The sequence below is a fragment of the Zeus faber genome, assembly GCF_960531495.2.
Source record: "Zeus faber genome assembly, chromosome: 6".
NCBI lineage: Eukaryota > Metazoa > Chordata > Actinopteri > Zeiformes > Zeidae > Zeus > Zeus faber.
The window spans coordinates 17,053,286-17,071,148 of NC_137201.1; the positions used below are offsets into that span (position 1 = coordinate 17,053,286).

General features: G+C 44.0%; 1 protein-coding gene across 1 annotated transcript in view; it reads right to left on the bottom strand.

The window, feature by feature from the left end:
- The window catches only part of itpr2 (inositol 1,4,5-trisphosphate receptor, type 2), a gene marked incomplete at its 5' end in the record, with an annotated part of 59,623 nt that overhangs the window by 20,179 nt on the left and 21,581 nt on the right, over positions 1–17,863 (bottom strand). Inside the window, 11 exons of the mRNA XM_080002812.1 lie at positions 81–201; positions 9,121–9,229; positions 9,654–9,796; positions 10,012–10,193; positions 10,861–10,981; positions 11,351–11,479; positions 11,635–11,760; positions 11,853–12,104; positions 13,697–13,897; positions 14,084–14,206; positions 14,343–14,468. Coding sequence (XP_079858938.1) covers positions 81–201; positions 9,121–9,229; positions 9,654–9,796; positions 10,012–10,193; positions 10,861–10,981; positions 11,351–11,479; positions 11,635–11,760; positions 11,853–12,104; positions 13,697–13,897; positions 14,084–14,206; positions 14,343–14,468 — 1,633 coding nt within the window. The remainder of the gene's footprint in view (positions 1–80; positions 202–9,120; positions 9,230–9,653; positions 9,797–10,011; positions 10,194–10,860; positions 10,982–11,350; positions 11,480–11,634; positions 11,761–11,852; positions 12,105–13,696; positions 13,898–14,083; positions 14,207–14,342; positions 14,469–17,863) is intronic.

Below are 17,863 nucleotides of genomic sequence, written 5' to 3' on the forward strand. Positions count from 1 at the left end.
GCTTTCATGTCGGGTTCGTCTCGTTTTCCCGGGCACCGGGTAGCCGCACTGGGTGCAAGTTCGTTTGGGGATCTCTGTACCTCCAGACGATGGCTTGACAAAGCCGCCCGATGAGCTGTTCCCACTTCCGAACTCTGATTTGGAGAGAAGCCTTTGATTTCCAAAGTAGCGCGTGAGGAGAATCTTTCTCAATGCATTTCCCTGCAGGGACAAAAAAAAAAAAAAAATGTAAATGTAAAATCCACATCACAGAACGTCTCCTCCACACCGAGCTTAAGCTAGAAAATCTACATTTTCACACTTGATGATTATGTCATCCTTTACCGTTTCTATGGCAGGTCAAAATTTAAAGATGGCTGTTGCCAGGATTCCTTAACAAATCAAACGTGGGGATATTGTTCTGTCCAACAGCAAACAACACTCTGATAAAGCGCGATATTGGCACAAGAGGCTTGTGGTGGTTTTGGGTGCACAGCGAGTTATCTAGTATGAAATCATCGATTGTGAGCGATGCCCATCATTCTATGATGTGTCTTCTTCCGAAATGAGCGTGACATCCAGGGCGACAAAAACCCCTTTAAACAGAGAAACGCAGTCTTCCACTGAAGTCCATCGGGATTTTGGGAAAACGCCAAAAGAATTCCCACGTGTCACTCAACAACCCAACATAGCAGACGATGAGTGATCAGTCATAATCATTGATCTTCCCAAATTAAATGATTGAAATCCGTTCAGGTACTGTGCTCGGAGGGCAATTGAAAGGCCTCTGTACTGACAGTTTATTTATATTTTACCTAATTTTGTATTCTGGAGTGTTTTACATTAAATTTTACCATCAATGGGAATCTGGGTGAGCAAGACAAATTGTTCAAAATCAATTTCACATGGAAATCAAATTGTTAAACGTGACGTGGCGATTACACAACGGGCTGCAGACGTGGCTTACAGGGGGCTTCACTTGCGGGTGACAAAGTAGATGAGACAAAGCAAATTGATGTTAAAATGTAGGCAGCCTCTTTTGAGGTGGCTCATCGAGCTTTCGTGGGTGCACATTACACACCAGCGTTTCTGTTATCCGATAACAGCCAGTTTTTGACCGGAAAAATCTGTTGAAGTCCAACATATTTAAATCTCTCCGGTCATAATGTCCGGTGAAAATCATTCCTTCCAAACACAATTCTCATTAGTGCTGGGTGGATGATTTAGATTAAAAAAAAAAAAAAAAAAAAAAAAAAAAGTCACAACGGGAAGCCAATCAGTTTGGACGATCTAAAGCTGTTCAGAAAGCTGCCCCTCTGACCAATCACGTTTGTCGATATAGATCTAAGCCCCGCCCCCTCCCTCGTGGACAGGTTGCGCCTGTCAACACAGTAGACACTCGGAACGGAGACAGAGCACAGCGTCCAGAGGAGAAGCAGAAAGATGATGTATTGTTGACAACATCGACACATACATCCTTAGGTTGCCGTTTTTTTGGATATATAAGTTGCGACACAGAGCGGATGGTAAATATTTGTTGACGGAATGTCCCCCGGAAGACAGACACCACCACAAACTTTATTATTTATGTAGACCTACTTGTCATACTTATTTTGTTTTTGATTTGATCAAAATTTTATTTTAGTGAGATGTTAAAGCCACTGCACTTGTTACTTATTGTTCATGAACGGAAATTATTTGATTCCAAGTCGTAATATTCGTAATATTTATTTATTTTTAAAATGGCGTTAACTGACGGGACTTATTTTATTTTCAAATATTCAATAAAAAATATTATACATCTACATGCCTGATGTCATTCTCTATATACCCTATTGTATTTTAACTCAATAAACAGATAATATTTGACCGGAATCTCTCCCATTTGTCTGGGAAATTGAAATCTTCCAGGACACGTTGACCGGTACCAATTTTCCGAACGGAAAGTCTATGACACACACACACACACACACACACACACACACACACACACACACACACACACACACATACACATACACATACACATACACATACACACACACAGTTTTAAAGATCTTTGCAAATGACTGAGATAAGTACTGCGTTGTCCTGCTACTTCTCTTGTTCAACAAGACAGAACGGAAAGAAGAATAATAAACAGAATAAGTGACATATGCACAGAGGAACAGAATGCACGAGAGTGGGGGGCGGGGGGGTGAGCGTCAGTTCCCATGGGAACCTCGCCTCTATGAGGGACTATTATGACACTTGACATGCAGATGCTCCACTGTATGGATGGATGAGTGAATAGCCAGGTTCAATACAGGGCGGAGCAATTATGAGAGACTACATTTGCAGGGGAGGTAGTCACTGTGGTTTCAAATCCATGGTGAAAAACTTGAATCTCAGAAACCCCAAAAAATTGGTTGAAAACAGCTTTATCGCAAAAAGTTAACAACACCAAACTAGAAGTGAGTTTCGTTCAGGCCTCAAGTCTGCAAAGATCTGGGGGAGCATGCGTGTCTGACACTTCCTGTGTCGGTAAACAATCCATCTCATCTGCAGTCAGAGAAGACACTTGTCTGCCTGCGCTGTCTGGCTTAACTGTCTGTCTTTCCCGCCACACACACACACACACACACACACACACACACACACACACACACACACACACACACACACACACACACACACACACACACACACACCTTGAAAGGTGATGATTCATTTCGCTAGCTCCTCTGCTTTCCACTCGGCGATGCAGAGGTGCACGCGGTGCATCGCTGCACTCAGTATTCTGCTTGGACACTGCATTCCCATGCACTGCCCTTTGACAGATTACAAATGGAATAGAGTTTGACATTAACATTTTGCCTCCTCTGGCGTGGACAATATTTTACTTTTGTCTGATAAAGTGAATACGGAGATCAAGTGCGCGTGTGGCCGGAGGCGGGTTTAGGGAGACGGCAAAGTTTGCACTTTACCCTCCGCCCGCTCTTATGGGAGATGTGGTTTGCTGGTTACGTTCATCAAAGAGAAAGAGGAATAGAGGGAGAGAGGAGTAAAAAGAGGAGAGCGGGACAGAGGCAAAAAGAGAGTCAGGCTGGTCTGACTCATCCGTCTGCTCCTGTGTGGAGTAGAAGAATTCCTGTCAGGTGATGTAAGAGCCACGAGGAAGAGAGGAGATGGAGAGTGTGTGAGAATAGAGGGGGGCGCACAAACTACCGAGCCGCCATGGAGTTCTTAAAATGTGCGCTGGCACGCCACACTGCGGCTCCTGTGTCCAAGCAGCCAAGCTACTGATTTCCCCCTTCGGCACCCCCACCTCCCCACCGGCAGCTCCCATTCTCACATCCCACCCCCACACCACCGGCACCACCCTCCTGCAGCTCTGCTGTCTGCAGCGTGCGCTAACTCTGGCCAACAGGAACGCGAATCGGGCCGAGCTATTTGTGCTCGTCTCGCTGATCACAGGACTTGTGCGGGCGCTGGAAGACGGATCGAGCCCAGAGTCCAGACAGCGGCGCAACGTCTGCAGGTGGGCCAAGTCCACACCGACAAATATATTTGTGTGTATATATATATATATATATATATATATATATATATATATATATATATATATATACACACACACACACTAATATATATATATATAAGTCTTTTTACATATTTTTTCCATCATATATTAATCACATGATAGTCAATTTCCACAAGAAAATCAAAAGCTGGCTCATGCCATGCATTTGTAGCAAACTGACAAAGTTAAGTTTTCCCAAATGCCTTTGAAGGCCATGCAGAGGTGTGAGCATGACAAAATAAAAGATAAAAACAACAGTGGAACAGCGGTCCAGAATGTCCAGAATATATTCCCCAATTTGATTTTCTGATTACAGACTGCTCTGTAGCTGGTGCCCCTGACCTGCGACATTGTCATTTTTACAAGAAAGATAAGCTGTTGTAATTATATTTTCTGTTAAAAAAATAAGTTGGAGAATGAATATTTCTAAACTAAAAAACACTAAAAGCACTTGTAAATAGGTACCAAAATACATTTTCCAATATTCGTCCTGATCATTTATTCCTCATGTGCACTGAAAGAACGTTCTTCCGAGCTGCTCACATGCCTGTTAACCATGTCGTCAATTGCGCCCCAAGACCACACACACACACACACACACACACACACACAGACACACACACAGACACACACACACGCGCCTCCAATTACATAGCACATAAAATGTTTACACTGCACAACTAAGTCGATCAGCAAAACGAATCAGGTCGCATGTGAGAGCAATTGGAGACAGTGGTGATGGGGAACCATCGTCACGAGCACATGAACAAGCGTTCAGCAGCACACTGACACGTCACGGGCCAGTTCACAGAGGAAGTGTCACGTGCTGCAATGGCTGTGTGTTGGGGACGCAGAGTGGCTCGGCGATGAAGACAGTGCGGTGTTGAAAAGACGTCATGTGGAAATGTACCAGCGAGTCAATTAGCCAATTATGACAGCACAAAATAGATGTTTTATCGTCAACTTCCACCTCGGCGCGTATCAGTGGCCGCTCCGCCAAACACAGGACACAATTCATACACCTCGTCCTGTCACTCGTCATGTGTTTCAGTACAGTGCCATCCTTTCTCCCCAAGTACAAGTGACATAACTCAGCTGCAATCAGATTCAAGTAAAACACTGAACTGTGTCGAAACGCAATTCCACAACGACAATTCATCTCATTCATAGCCGCTCATGTGCGCCCCGAGCCCTGGACTCAGGACCTCTCTCATATTTCCATATCTAATGCCGCTTCTTTACGGCTATACAAAAGACCACTTTGCCCTGACACACCAGAAACAAGATGGACAAACGTGGTGAACCATGTGCTGATCCCTCGTCGCCATGGAAACATAAACAAAACGGCGGATGCGAGAAGAGCGGGGTGAAAATGGGAGGTAGAAGAACTTCGTCGGCGAGAAACACAGGGATTACTCGATGAAAAGGGTATAAGTATTTCCTGTTAAATGTACTGAAAGTATTACAAATTAAAAGTACTACTGTAGGTTTTATTTCCTGCGGATCCTGAATTTTAATTTACAATAAAATAATTCAGGCAGCGTCATAGTAATTCAGAAGGATATGGAGCTAATGAATCATTGATGAGCAGTTTGACACATCCAGTCCTTGATTTTTAAGTAACACAAGTGTGTTAGAAATGAGTCGAGTACAAAGTATAGATGTTTGCTTTGAAATGTGGCAAAGTAAAAGTTGAAAATGGCTGCAGTGTAAAATGTGTACGGTCTGCACAGGTTTCTCTGCAGGGAGCTCAGACAGCTTTTGGGCTGACTGGTCGTATGGATGAGTTTAAGCTCTGTTCCATGGCGCGCATCAGCAGACAAACTGGGAAAACCATACAGGACGGGCTCACTTAGGGGCAGCTAGGGTGTCCATGTGAGCAGGTGTGCGTGTGTGTGTGTGTGTGTGTGTGTGTGTCTAAACGTGTCATCAAATGTGTCTACGTGCATGTGTGTGATGTACTTAGCAGCAAGAGGGTGGTAATCTGTAAATCTGCTTTGCCCAGGGCAGGTAATGTGAAACGCAGCTTAGAGAGAGAAAAGAGACATGGAGAGAGAGGGAGAGAGATCGAAAGAGAGAGGGAAGACGGTAGAGAGAGAGAGAGAGAAGATGGGGGGGGGTGAGAGACGGGGAGAGAGAGAGAGAGAGAGAGAGAATGTTTAAATAACAAGGACGAGTGGGGAAGAAGAGGAAAGAAAAAAAGATTATGAGGGTGGTTGATATTACATAATAACCTTGTCAACATTGGTTGACAAAACAGACAGACAGTGAGACCCATATTCTGACATGCACAACCATATAACCCACACCTGAAAAATTCACTGGTTATATGATAACCAATGGTTATAAAGCCAAAAATAAACACATGGCTTAACATTACATCCCTTTTCAACATCAGGTAGATTATTTTTATTATTATTATGAATATTTATTAATAATAATCATCCTAATTGTAATAATCAGCATAATCAACAATGTGCATGACTTTAAGTATATAATAATAACATACAATTCCATCTCTTTATGTTGTTAATAGATAAGAGGTGGAAAGTAACCAGTTACAACTACTTTTCTCTGACCTCAACATCTAGATGCTTTTTAATCCCAGAGTGCAACCAGCGCCAGGACATCCCCCCTCCACCCCCCTCCACATGACAAAGACGCAGAGAAAATGTCCCGACAGCAAAAGCTGTCAGCAAATTTTTTTTTTTTTTTTTTTTAAATGAATGTCAAATATGTTGGAAAAAAAATCAAAATAAAATTAAATATATATTTTAAAGGGAAATAAAATCTCATTCTACCCTTTATCTCTATCCCAGAATCACATAAACTATGAATCTACACTGACACATATATATTTGGTTTTCTCATCTTTGACCATTTGATTAACTGATGTCACCAAAATGTTGCACTTTGGCTCTTTTTTTTTTTTTTTTTTCTCCATACTTTAAATGTCATTCTTTACTTTGTTTATCTGCAATAAATGTCTCCGATTGTTAAGTTGTAGTAGCTTCGACACCGTAGGTTCAGTCCAGCCACGCATATAAGTCAAATCTGAATTTAAATTGTGGAGAAAAGTGAGGGAAAGAAAGACAGAGGGAGAGAGGGGGGCAGGTGAGAGGAGGGGTGTAGGGGAACAACTTAGGCAGGCAGACGAGATGCAATGGAGTGAGACAAAGCGTGAGGTGGCGAGAGAGCGAGCAAGGCAGCGAGAGAGAGAGAGAGAACGTGATGGTCCACGTGAGGCTGGCTCAGCCACTGCAGGCTGTTACGTAAGCGCACTCCCTCCCCCGTCTCCTCATGGACCGAGCAGACGCTGCTCCTCCTCCTCCCTCGCCCCGCAGCCACCGCTCACATGCGCGCTCTCTCTCTCTCTCTCTCTCTCTCTCAAAAGTTTCATTTATGTAGAATTCTTTATATAGTTTTTTGCGTTTTTTTTTTTTTTTTTAAGAACTGTTGCATCCTTCACCCGACGGGAAAAATAAGTGTGTTTTACTCACACATATTTTGTACACAGATTATAGAGTTACACAAGATATGCACACAAAGCAGCGTGTCCGAGGACCTGAATGCATCACAGAAGGTGGTGTTGGCTTCACGAACCGGCGTGAACAATGCGCTGCAGTGTGTAGGTGCAGGAGCTGAAGGCACATTGATCTTTTGTCTCCGGTTTCCGAGCGGCACATGTTGTGTTCCACCAACAGCGCCTTCTCACGCTGCCACAGGTGGTCACAGATCTGACACGTTTTTGTGCACGTTTGTCCACGCTGCTCACAGACACATGTAAGGACATACATGCACACATGGGCCACACACACACACAGCCTCGTTTGTTGCAGTATTGATTTATTTGTTCATTGCTTGCCACCACCCCCCTCCCTTTATTTCTTCCCTCCCTTTATTCTCCCGCTCAGTGTGAGTTTGTCCTCGAGTGCCTTCTCGCCTTATGTAACATACAAAGGCCCACAGCATACTGATGAAGTGCAGTCTGGGCTGTGGGCCCACGGAGCGGGAGAGGAGAAGCACTACAGCGCAGCACGCTGGCACGGGAAGAAAAGGGGCGAAATGCACGGCAACAATCCGCCGATCTGCTACGGACTTTTTGATCCCATTACTCTCGAGCCAATCAAGGGCTATCAACACATAAATACTTAAAATACTTAAATACTCAAAATGTTGATCGTTTCAGATTGCTGTTGAAAGGACCACATGGGTTATGAGATTCAGTATGTTCACTGTAACTAATACTGACCATTTTCCTGGTGATGGCTTTTCAGATATTTAAACATTGTCTCCATTTTTGGGTATTGGAACATGTGAACAATATGGTGATAGTCCTGGTCCCGCTGATATTGACAGCAACACCAATTTTTGTCAAAGTTACTCAATTGATCCGTACTTCGTATGTGTTAAAGCCGTGATAGTCAACCCGAGGCATGCGGGCTGCGTCATCTTTTATGACTAGTTACAGCTCTTTAAAGTGTTCAAATTAAATACAAATTTTCAAAAATAGTATTTCAATACATTTTGTCTGAGACATCCTCTGTAGTATTCAAAACTGAATTTCCCATTAGACACATCAACCTACGACGTGGTTTGAGAGACAGCACATCTATAGAGGTCTGTTTCCTGGTAGTGATCAATGATCTGTTAACTGAGTGATCAATGGCTGATCACCTGGTCTCCACTAGAAATTGTATTATTAATTATTTTATTTATTATTACTGTATATAAGTAAGAACCAGGAGCGGCATCCTATCACCGGACCAACCGTGCCACAAGACAGCAGCGCGCCCAAGTCCTCCATCGGCTTACATGCTACAAGCACCACAACAGCCTCTACGCAATTAATAAATAGAAAAGACAACTTTTATATCAATCCAAGGTTATTAACTGTAAGTCATTTACCTTGATTTAAGTGCGGTAATCCAGAGAACGAGGTATCTACCGCTGCAGGCGCAGTAGACATGCTCAGTAGAGTCGGCTCGTCGGTTTCTCTACGTAATTTCCGGTTTGCCGTACACATTTGAAGATAATTTGTGTACAATAACACAATACATGTGTGGTTGCAATGGTAATGAAAACACGGTAATGATAATATGGTAGTAATAATAATGGCAATAACTGCATACATCATGCTTTACATTCATTAGTAGGAATGTAGTAGTCTTATTTTAAAATTCATAATGGTTTGAAGGAGGAAAGGGACGTTTCAGAAATTTGGCTCTTTCGAAAATATTCTTTGTTAATGTGGCTCCTGAGCTGGGAAAGGTTGAGTACCACTGTGTTAAAGCAATCATGATTCAGACTTTAAGTGGAACTAGCTAATACAAAATATGGTCAAATTAAATACTTCTACCTGAATTACTGAAATTTTCAGCGGGACCAGGAGATGATTTTAATGTTCACCATATCATCCAGATTTTCCAAAACCCGAAAATAGCTACAATATTAAAAATATGAAAATGTGTCTATCATGGGGAACATAGTCAGGGCTCAGTAAAGGGGCTAAAACCAGATTTGCTGCCGTCCTTTGAGTAAGAGACACCGTGGCTGGAGGTCAAGTATCAAGTACTTACAGAGTCTTGAAAGCTCTCCTTCTTGTCCAACATCTCCCTGAGCGTCTGCAGGATCTTGATGCACAGCTTCTCCTCTTTGTCCATCAGCTTCTTAGTGTGTTTGATCAATCTGAGGTCAACACAGAGGATTGCCTCGTCAAGCAATCTTCCACACGTCACCGTGTCTGAAGAAAATTAAATGCTCCGAAAAAGCCATTGATTTCAGGGAATAAATGCATTTTGACTCCAGGCGAGCTCAATAGCTCCATGGGAAAATATCAGTAGCAAGGAGCTCCACTAATCCTGATCGCTTTCCATTTTAGAGCAAGGTCAGAGCACAAGGTCGGCTAAAAAGCAGCACCTCCGGAGCTTGATAACGGGGGTGACTTGGACCAGAAGGGTGTTGAAATTTCTCGACCTGCTGCTGGTTCGTTAGCCCGACAAACCCTGTTCTCTTAAATAGCCTTAAGATAAAGCTCTCATTTATTTCGATCGGGAAACAGGTCGTCTTCACTTTATCCAAATGTATGCAGAGGTTATGGACAGATACTCACTTGGACATGAAAGCTCCACTTTCACAGCGCAGCCGAGCAGCCTCCGGAAACAGCAGCTCGGGGCTGTGCAGCACATCCACCAGCACAGAAAACTCAGCCTGCACCTTTGGACTGAATTGTTCCTCCAGACAGGCCACGACCCCCTACACACACACACACACACACACACACACACACACACACACACACACACACACACACACACACACACACACACACACACACACACACACACACACACACACAATCAATATTGCAGAAGGATAGATCATCCCAAGCCAATGACCCTGTGCCTTAAATATCCTGCTGCCCATAAAGTTATGACATTTGTTAAAGAGTACTGTAACTTTTTGTGCACCTGCAGCTTTTCAATGATGTTCTTGTAGTCGGGGCCACCCAGGGGCTCCTTGCGGGGGCGGGTGCGAGCAGTGATCCTCCAGTCTTTTGCTGCCCGCTGCACCATGTTGCTGTGGACTTTGAGGGACAGAGTGTTCACCTGACTGTCCAGGTCCACGGGAATGGCTATGGCCCGAGCCTTGGCTGGGAAAACACCATCCGACTCAGTTAAAATCAGTTCTCAGTTCCTGCTCATGTTAGAAAACATATAAATTTACTGTATGGAATACAGTTTATACAACAGTATCAGGTATTGAAGTACGAACTACAATCCTATGAGGATACATGTGTCATAGGTTTTGGCTCCTGGGCTTCAATTCTCACCCCTCCATAAAATGTATTGGCATAGATTGGAAGCAGTTAAAATAAGGGAGCGATGCACTTGAATCACCCTCGAATCGAGCCACAGGTGGAGGCAGGGGAGGTGGAGGTACGACAGCGGCAGCAGCAATGAGTAGAGACAGACTGAACCGGCAACTTTGACAGCTTAAATAAGCCGCCCTGTTAAGGCGTGGACGTTTTCCAAAACTCAAGTTGCCTGCTGGGAAAAGCTGCATGGGATTTCCATTTTTTGTTACGTTTTATATAAAGTCCATTTGAGCCTCGAGCTAGAATATATATATTTTTTTAATTTATTTTTTTTAAATCCATGGTGTATAAATTATGGCTTACTACTTATAATCTATAGAGGCAAGACACAAATATACCTTACAAAGATTGACCAAACATGTTTTAAATCTATGGTTTGTGCCATGGGCCCAACTTTACTATTCAAAGCTGCCAAATGACAGGGCAAGGTAACAACACGCACCGACGTCCGCCAGTGTCTTGATACAGCTCTCTATGTTGGCCTTCTGAGCTGAGTTGATCCAGGTGCAGTTGTAGATCCTGAAGGCAGACTGCAGCAGCTGGATGAAGATCGGCTGGTTTGTCTGCACGAGCGGGAGCGAGAAAGGGTCGAAATGCGAGTGCGTTATGTCAAGCCGACGTCGTGCGTTTCTGGGAGCAGGTTAGTGTCGAGGGAAATCACAGATAAAACATATTGGGATGATTTCACTTTTGTCTCCAATTGGGAGAAACAAGCAGAAGCGCCACAAAAAAACAAACAAAAAAAACAAAACAACACCTCGAGCGAGTGTTGCAAGTGTCTGGAATAGCCAATAAAGTTCCCTATTAAAATGCAGTGAAATAAGCACTGCAGTGAAAACCGACTCGCTTATAAAGTAGTCAAAAATCCTGAAAAGGGGTTTTGTGACAGAAAGCAAATATTTTCTCCTTATCTTCACAGTTCATCAAAATACCTGCAGGTTGGAGTTGTTGACAGAGAACTGGGAGCTGAAAAAGCCCTTGACAATCGCCATCACCGATTCGGTGACGTACTTTTCGAGGGCCAAATCGGCGTGGTTACGGTCGGTGGTGCTGTTGCAGACCTGGGGAGGCAAGAATGGACGATGTAAAAAAAAAAAAAAACCCAAAAAAACAAAAAACGATGCGAAAACTACGGAGGCTTCCAAGTCTATGTACACCCCATCATCGAAAAGGAATAAAGATTATTTCGGCAGCTTTCATATTAACCAGGTCTTACACTGGCCATGTCGACAAGGAAGTTTTCAAAGAGCTTCCAGATGTGGTTGGACGTGTAGATCTCCTTCATTTCCACCTCCGTGTCAACGTAGCAGTGGTTCACAAAGTTCACATAGGCGGTCTTCACCTGAGACCAAAAACACAAATGACTGTTTAGTCTAAGGTTTGGTGGGCCTTTGATGAAACACAGCACCTCCGCCTTTATGGCCTTGGCGTTACCTCTGGTATACAGTGAACATCATTGACCACTTTGACGATGTCGTCCAGCGGGAGCAGGGAATTGCACTTCAGCTCCGTGTAGACGTTCTTGCCCTCGGTGCAGGCGGCCAGCAGCTCCACCAGCGTGTTGTGGTACGCCAGCGCTCCGCCTTCATCCGTCCGTTCGCGCTCGCAACCCATCATCTGCAGCAGCAGCGGAAAGGAGGAGCGGTCGTTGTAGAACACCAGCACGTCCTCGCCGCCGTTCACCAGCTGGAGACAAACGCATACATATGCGGTGTCACTCACTAAGAATAATATTAAAGAGCTGGAATGGTAAATTGGTTGGCATGGTTTCAAACCGATAAATTTTCATGAAAGGGCAAAATGAAATTTGAAAAGTACAGTTCAAATATAAAATATACAGAAGCAATAAACACTCAAAGGAATTAAAAAAGGAAACATTTTTCCAATCATTGGGAGTCAACCCCAGTGGTTGGCGTCTGAATCTGTTAAACTGATCCAGTGTTGTGAGAATACCTTCAGCCGACACAATGGGGTACGTAACGTACGGCCACGTACGTTGGCAATCGCAATTGCCCAATTGTGTAGTTGAAGCTATTATTAAAAAAAAAATAAAATAAATGTAACAAGGAGCCATTTGTTCAGACAAGATCTTAGGATTGTGTAAATGCCAACGTTTAACGTTATTAAAGGTGTCAATTCAAGTTGGATGTGAAAGTGTGTTTTTGGCATCCAGGGAGGAGGTGTGGGCCGCAGGAAACACTTTTCTACTGCAGGGGGTGCTAGAGAAGTACTGCCTCTCCCTGGACTCCTTCTCTAGGGGCTCCGCCCCCTTGGAGCCCCGTGGTGGCCTGACGATCTCCTGCGGAGTCTGCGGGAAGCGGGCTGGTGTGTCTGAAGAGCCTGAAGACGCACATGCGTGCGCACACAGGCGAGAAGCCGCTGCGCGGTGCAGCGAGCGCTTCTCCCGACTCCAGCAACCTGAAGCGCCACCAGCACGTGCACACGGGTGGAAGGCGCTACGGCTGGGCGCAGGGCGGGATAGCGCTCCGTCCGAGTCCGGCTCGCTCAAGGTGCGCATGAATTGCATGAGACCTTCATCTCTGCAAACCACCTGAGAAGGCACACCGCGCTGCACGAGGGGGGCCGGGACCACCCCCCCCTTTCAGTGACTCCGCCCACTTCCAGTGACCAGGACTACCCCCCAATCCAATTCGTCACTTAATGAATTAAAACATCTATATGCACATCAGTAATCGTCAAGTGGCAGCCCGCGGGCCACATCTGGCCTGCAGAATATTAATGAATTCAGAAAATGTGAGGAGGAAAAAAAATGCGTTGCAGTATTTAGAATATCTAGTGGTGCTGACCGACAAACCCCATTTTCACCGCCATCGCAATATGAACTTGCACGCTAAACACATCGCAAAAGACTGAAACGCAATGAATCAGAAAAATCTTTTCATTATATTATTTTTTTAATCCACCAGAGAACGAGGCCATCCGCGATCGATGAACTAGTCATGGACTCGTTCTCTCTAGAAGACACGGACACGCTCCGGTTGAAAGCGATCCAAAAGTAGGAAGAGATGCTGAGTTCAAAAACTGAAAACTGAAATTCGTGTTGTTTTGTTCTTCATGTTGTTTGATTTTTTTTTGTTGATTTCAAGACATCAGACTGCCAGTGACCCCATTCAACCACGTTTCTAATATCGAATCAGTTATTTCCAGCTGCTCCCGTTTCAGAATTTCATTGTAATTATTGTATAATTAATATAGTGCCATTTATTTTGATGATGTCATTTTCACGTCTAATATGGGAAAAGGTGCTTTTTCCTTACCTCCGTCATCACCTTGTCCTGACACTTCTTGACGTACTTCCCATCGGCTTTCACGATGGTCTGCAGGAACTGCAAGTACTGAACGTGTCTCCCGTGTGTCTCAATGCAGTGAACGAAGTGGTGGACCACGCGATCACTGATCTCATTGCACAGGTGGTAGTTGTTCATGAAGATGTGACGCAAGGTCTCAGCTTCCAGCAACTACAGGACAATTTCAAAATATACAAATAAGTAAATCTGTCGCAAAAAGATGAAAAAAAAAATCTGCTTAACTCATGGACACAAATGAAACAGTTTAACAGCTTTATGTATTATCAATAATTATATTATTATTGTTGATTGTTGGCAATTTCAGGTGAGGTTGGGTCAGGTCAAAGGTGAACGTACCCCTGGGGTGAGGAAGAGATTAAGATGTTTATGGAGCAAGATTTGGTTCTGGCTGTTTCCTCGGCAGAAGTTCTGCAGAAATGTGTGGGCCAAGGTCATGATCTCATTCATCTTCTCATCACTCTGCAGACAGAACCAGACCAATAATCATAAAGATTAATGTAGGGAGACAGAACAGGAGACGCAGGCAAGGTAAAGCCACGTTTCACAGCATCAGACGGGTCGTTCTGATCGGTCGGCCGATGTCTGGGCCACTCACCTTCTCATAGGGGATCTGCAGCAGGTCGAGGACCACCGTGTGGGCGCCCATGTTCTTCAGGAGCCTCTGCTGCTGCACACGGCTCTTCTTGCTGGGGTAGCACAGCTTGCTGAGCCGCAGCAGGATCTAGTGATCACACACACACACACACACACACACACACACACACACACACACACACACACACACACACACACACACACACACACACACACACACACACACACACACGCCATCAATCTCTCTACCGAGTCTACAGTACGTATTGATACAATTGCACCAGCTAGGCGAGAGTGAAAGCAGAAATGATTGCAGAAGGATTGTAGGAAGTTGAAGCAGAAGTGATAAGGACAGTAAAAAAAACAAACATTTTTTTAAAAGTGAATGGAAACGATCGGCTAGTTTTTTGCAGGAGTGATCAGCGAAAGGATCGTGGGAAGTGATCGGAGAAGGATTACGGAAAGTGAACGAGGAACTGAAACCCTCCACGGTCTGACGTTCCTGAGCGACTTCTGTGAAAGTAATCGACTGACTGACATTTGGACCCTGCCTGACCTACCTCCTTTTATTTTACAGTATTTTGTTTCATTTTTCTCATGTGTTAATTCATTAATCGGAATCCAATTTTGATCTATTTTTGGGGTTATTCAATTTGTCTGCGGCCAGATCTATTACTGTGCGTTCATTGTTGGACTATATCAGACCTGCCGACCTTGAGAAAATATTTAGACAAAATCATTTATGTTCAATCTGATAAACTATTGGGTTTTTTGCAAATATTCACCCATTTCGAATTTGATGCCTGCAACACTTTCCAAAAAATCTGGGGCAGGGGCAACAACAGACTGGGAAAGTTGAGGAATGCTCAAAAAACACCTGTTTGGAACATTCCACAGGTGAGTGTCATGATTGGGTATAAAAGGAGCATCCCCAAAAGGCTCAGTCGTTCACAAGCAAGAATGGGGCGAGGTTCAGCACATTGTGAACAACTGTGAGAGCAAATAATCCAACAGTTTAAGAAAACATTTCTCAACATACAATTGCGAGGAATTTAGGGATTTCATCATCTACAGTCCATAATATCATCAAAAGATTCAGAGAATCTGGAGAAATCTCTGCACGCAAGTGGCAAGGCCGAAAACCAACATGGAATGCCCGTTACCTTCAATACCTCAGGTGGCACTGCATGAAAACCCGACATTCTGTAAAGGATATTACCACGTGGGCTCAGGAACACTTCAGAAAACCATTGTCAGTTAACACAGTTTGTCGCTATATCTACAAGTGCAAGTTAAAACTCTATCACGCAAAGCGAAGGCAATACCATATCAACAACACCCAGAAACGCTGCGGCTTTTCGGGGCCCGGGCTCATCTAAGATGGACTGACGCAAAGTGGAAAAGTGTGCTGTGGTCTGACAAGTCCACATTTCAAATTGTTTTTGGAAATCATGGACGTTGTGTCCTCCGGGCCAAAGAGGAAAAGGACTGTCCAAATTGTTATCAGCGCAAAGTTCAAAGCCCAGCACCTGTGATGGTATGGGGGTGTGTTAGTGCCCATGGCATGGTTAACTTGCACATCTGTGAAGGCACCATTAATGCTGAAAGGTACATACAGGTTTTGGAGCAACACACAGTATGCTGCCATCCAAGCAACGTCTTTTTCAGGGACGTCCTTGCTTATTTCAGCAAGATAATGCCAAGCCACATTCTGAATGTGTTACAACAGCGTGGCTTCATAGTAAAAGAGTGCGGGTACTAGACTGCCATTGAAAATGTGTGGCGCATTATGAAGCGCAAAATACGACAAAGACCCTGGACTGTTGAGCAACTGAAGTCGGAAAATCAAGCAAAATGGGAAAGAGTTCCACCTACAAAGCTACAACAATTAGTGTCCTCAGTTCCCAAACGCTTATTGAGTGTTGTTAAAAGGAAAGGTGATGGAACACAGTTGGAAAACATGCCCCTGTCCCAGCTTTTTGGGAACGTGTTGCAGGCATCAATTTCAAAATGAGTGAATATTTGCAAAAAAACAATAAAGTTTATCAGTTTGAACATTAAATATCTTGTCTTTGCAGTGTATTCAACTGAATATAGGTTGAAAAGGATTTGCAAATCATTGTATACCATTTTTATTTACGTTTTACACAGCGTCCTAACTTCATTGGAATTGGGGTTTGTAGAACATGAAACTGTCCTTGATTTCCAATAAAATAAATTATAACATTGAACGGTCACTGAGTTCCATTAAAATGGGACTGTCACCAAGTTTCAGTATAATGCAACCTTTAACTCTCACTGAGTTGAGTCTCTTTCACTTAAGTGCAACTATACATTTCTATTATATTTATATGGTACTTGCAATTCCAAAATAAATTGCAATCATTGACAAAAGAATAAAAATAAAATAATAATAAAAAAAGACAGATTCTTCTCACTTTCGTTCACTGGAACTCACCATGCATTAAACCACTGAATTAAATCGAATGACTCTTTTTACTGAGTGTCCCCTAACCCTAACCCTAACCTTTACAGGTGAACTTAATTTGACCTTCTCTAAACTTTTGAATGCACATGTCCAACTGTTCAATGTTTCAGTACTTTCTGCACAACTTGCTGTTCTCTAACAAGGAGCTGAACGGCAAAATTCACAACAGGTGTTTGATCCATGAATCGACCATTTCCTGGTTCAATTAGAATTGGTATTTAAACAGTCCTCTTCATCACGCTCTTCACATTTTGACATCATGAGACCAAGACGACGCCTAACAATTGATCAACAGTACCTCGCCATTGTGAGGCTTCAAACAGGATGTTCTCAGAGGGAAGTGGCCACTGAGCTTAGAGTATCACAGAGTGTCATCAGCAGGTTGCAACAGAGATACAGAGACTGGAAGAGTCAAAGAAAGGCATAGACGTGGACGTCCTTTGGCCACATCCCACACTGATGAGCACTTCATTGTGAACAGTGCCCTGCGGAACCGGATGATGAATGCCACTCAACTCCAGGCACATTTAAGGGAGGTGAGGGGCACCCAAGTGTCACGTCAGACCATTTGAAACTGTTTCCATCAGCGTGGTCTGCGTGCTAGACGACCTACAAGGGTACCTGACCACACCACCAGGCACAGCCATCATCGTCTTGCATGGGCCAGGGAGTATTGACGCTGGACGAGGGACCAGTGGCCTCAGTGCTGTTCTCTGATGAAAGTCGATTCACGTTGAGCAGAAATGAGGCCGCCAACCATGTTGGAGACGTCAAGGAGGGCGCTATGCATCAGCCACTGTTGTCACCAGACGAGCCTTTGGTGGTGGTGGTGTTACAGTGTGGGCAGGTGTGTCTAGTCAATACAGAACTGCCCTACACTTTGTGAATGGTACAGTGACAAGCCCATACTACCTGAATAACATCATTCATCCAGTCATTGTGCCCCTGCATGAACAACACAGGCCTCATTTCATCTTCATGGACGACAATGCTCCAGCTCATCGAGGTGGCATCATTAGGGATCAGCTGAGTCG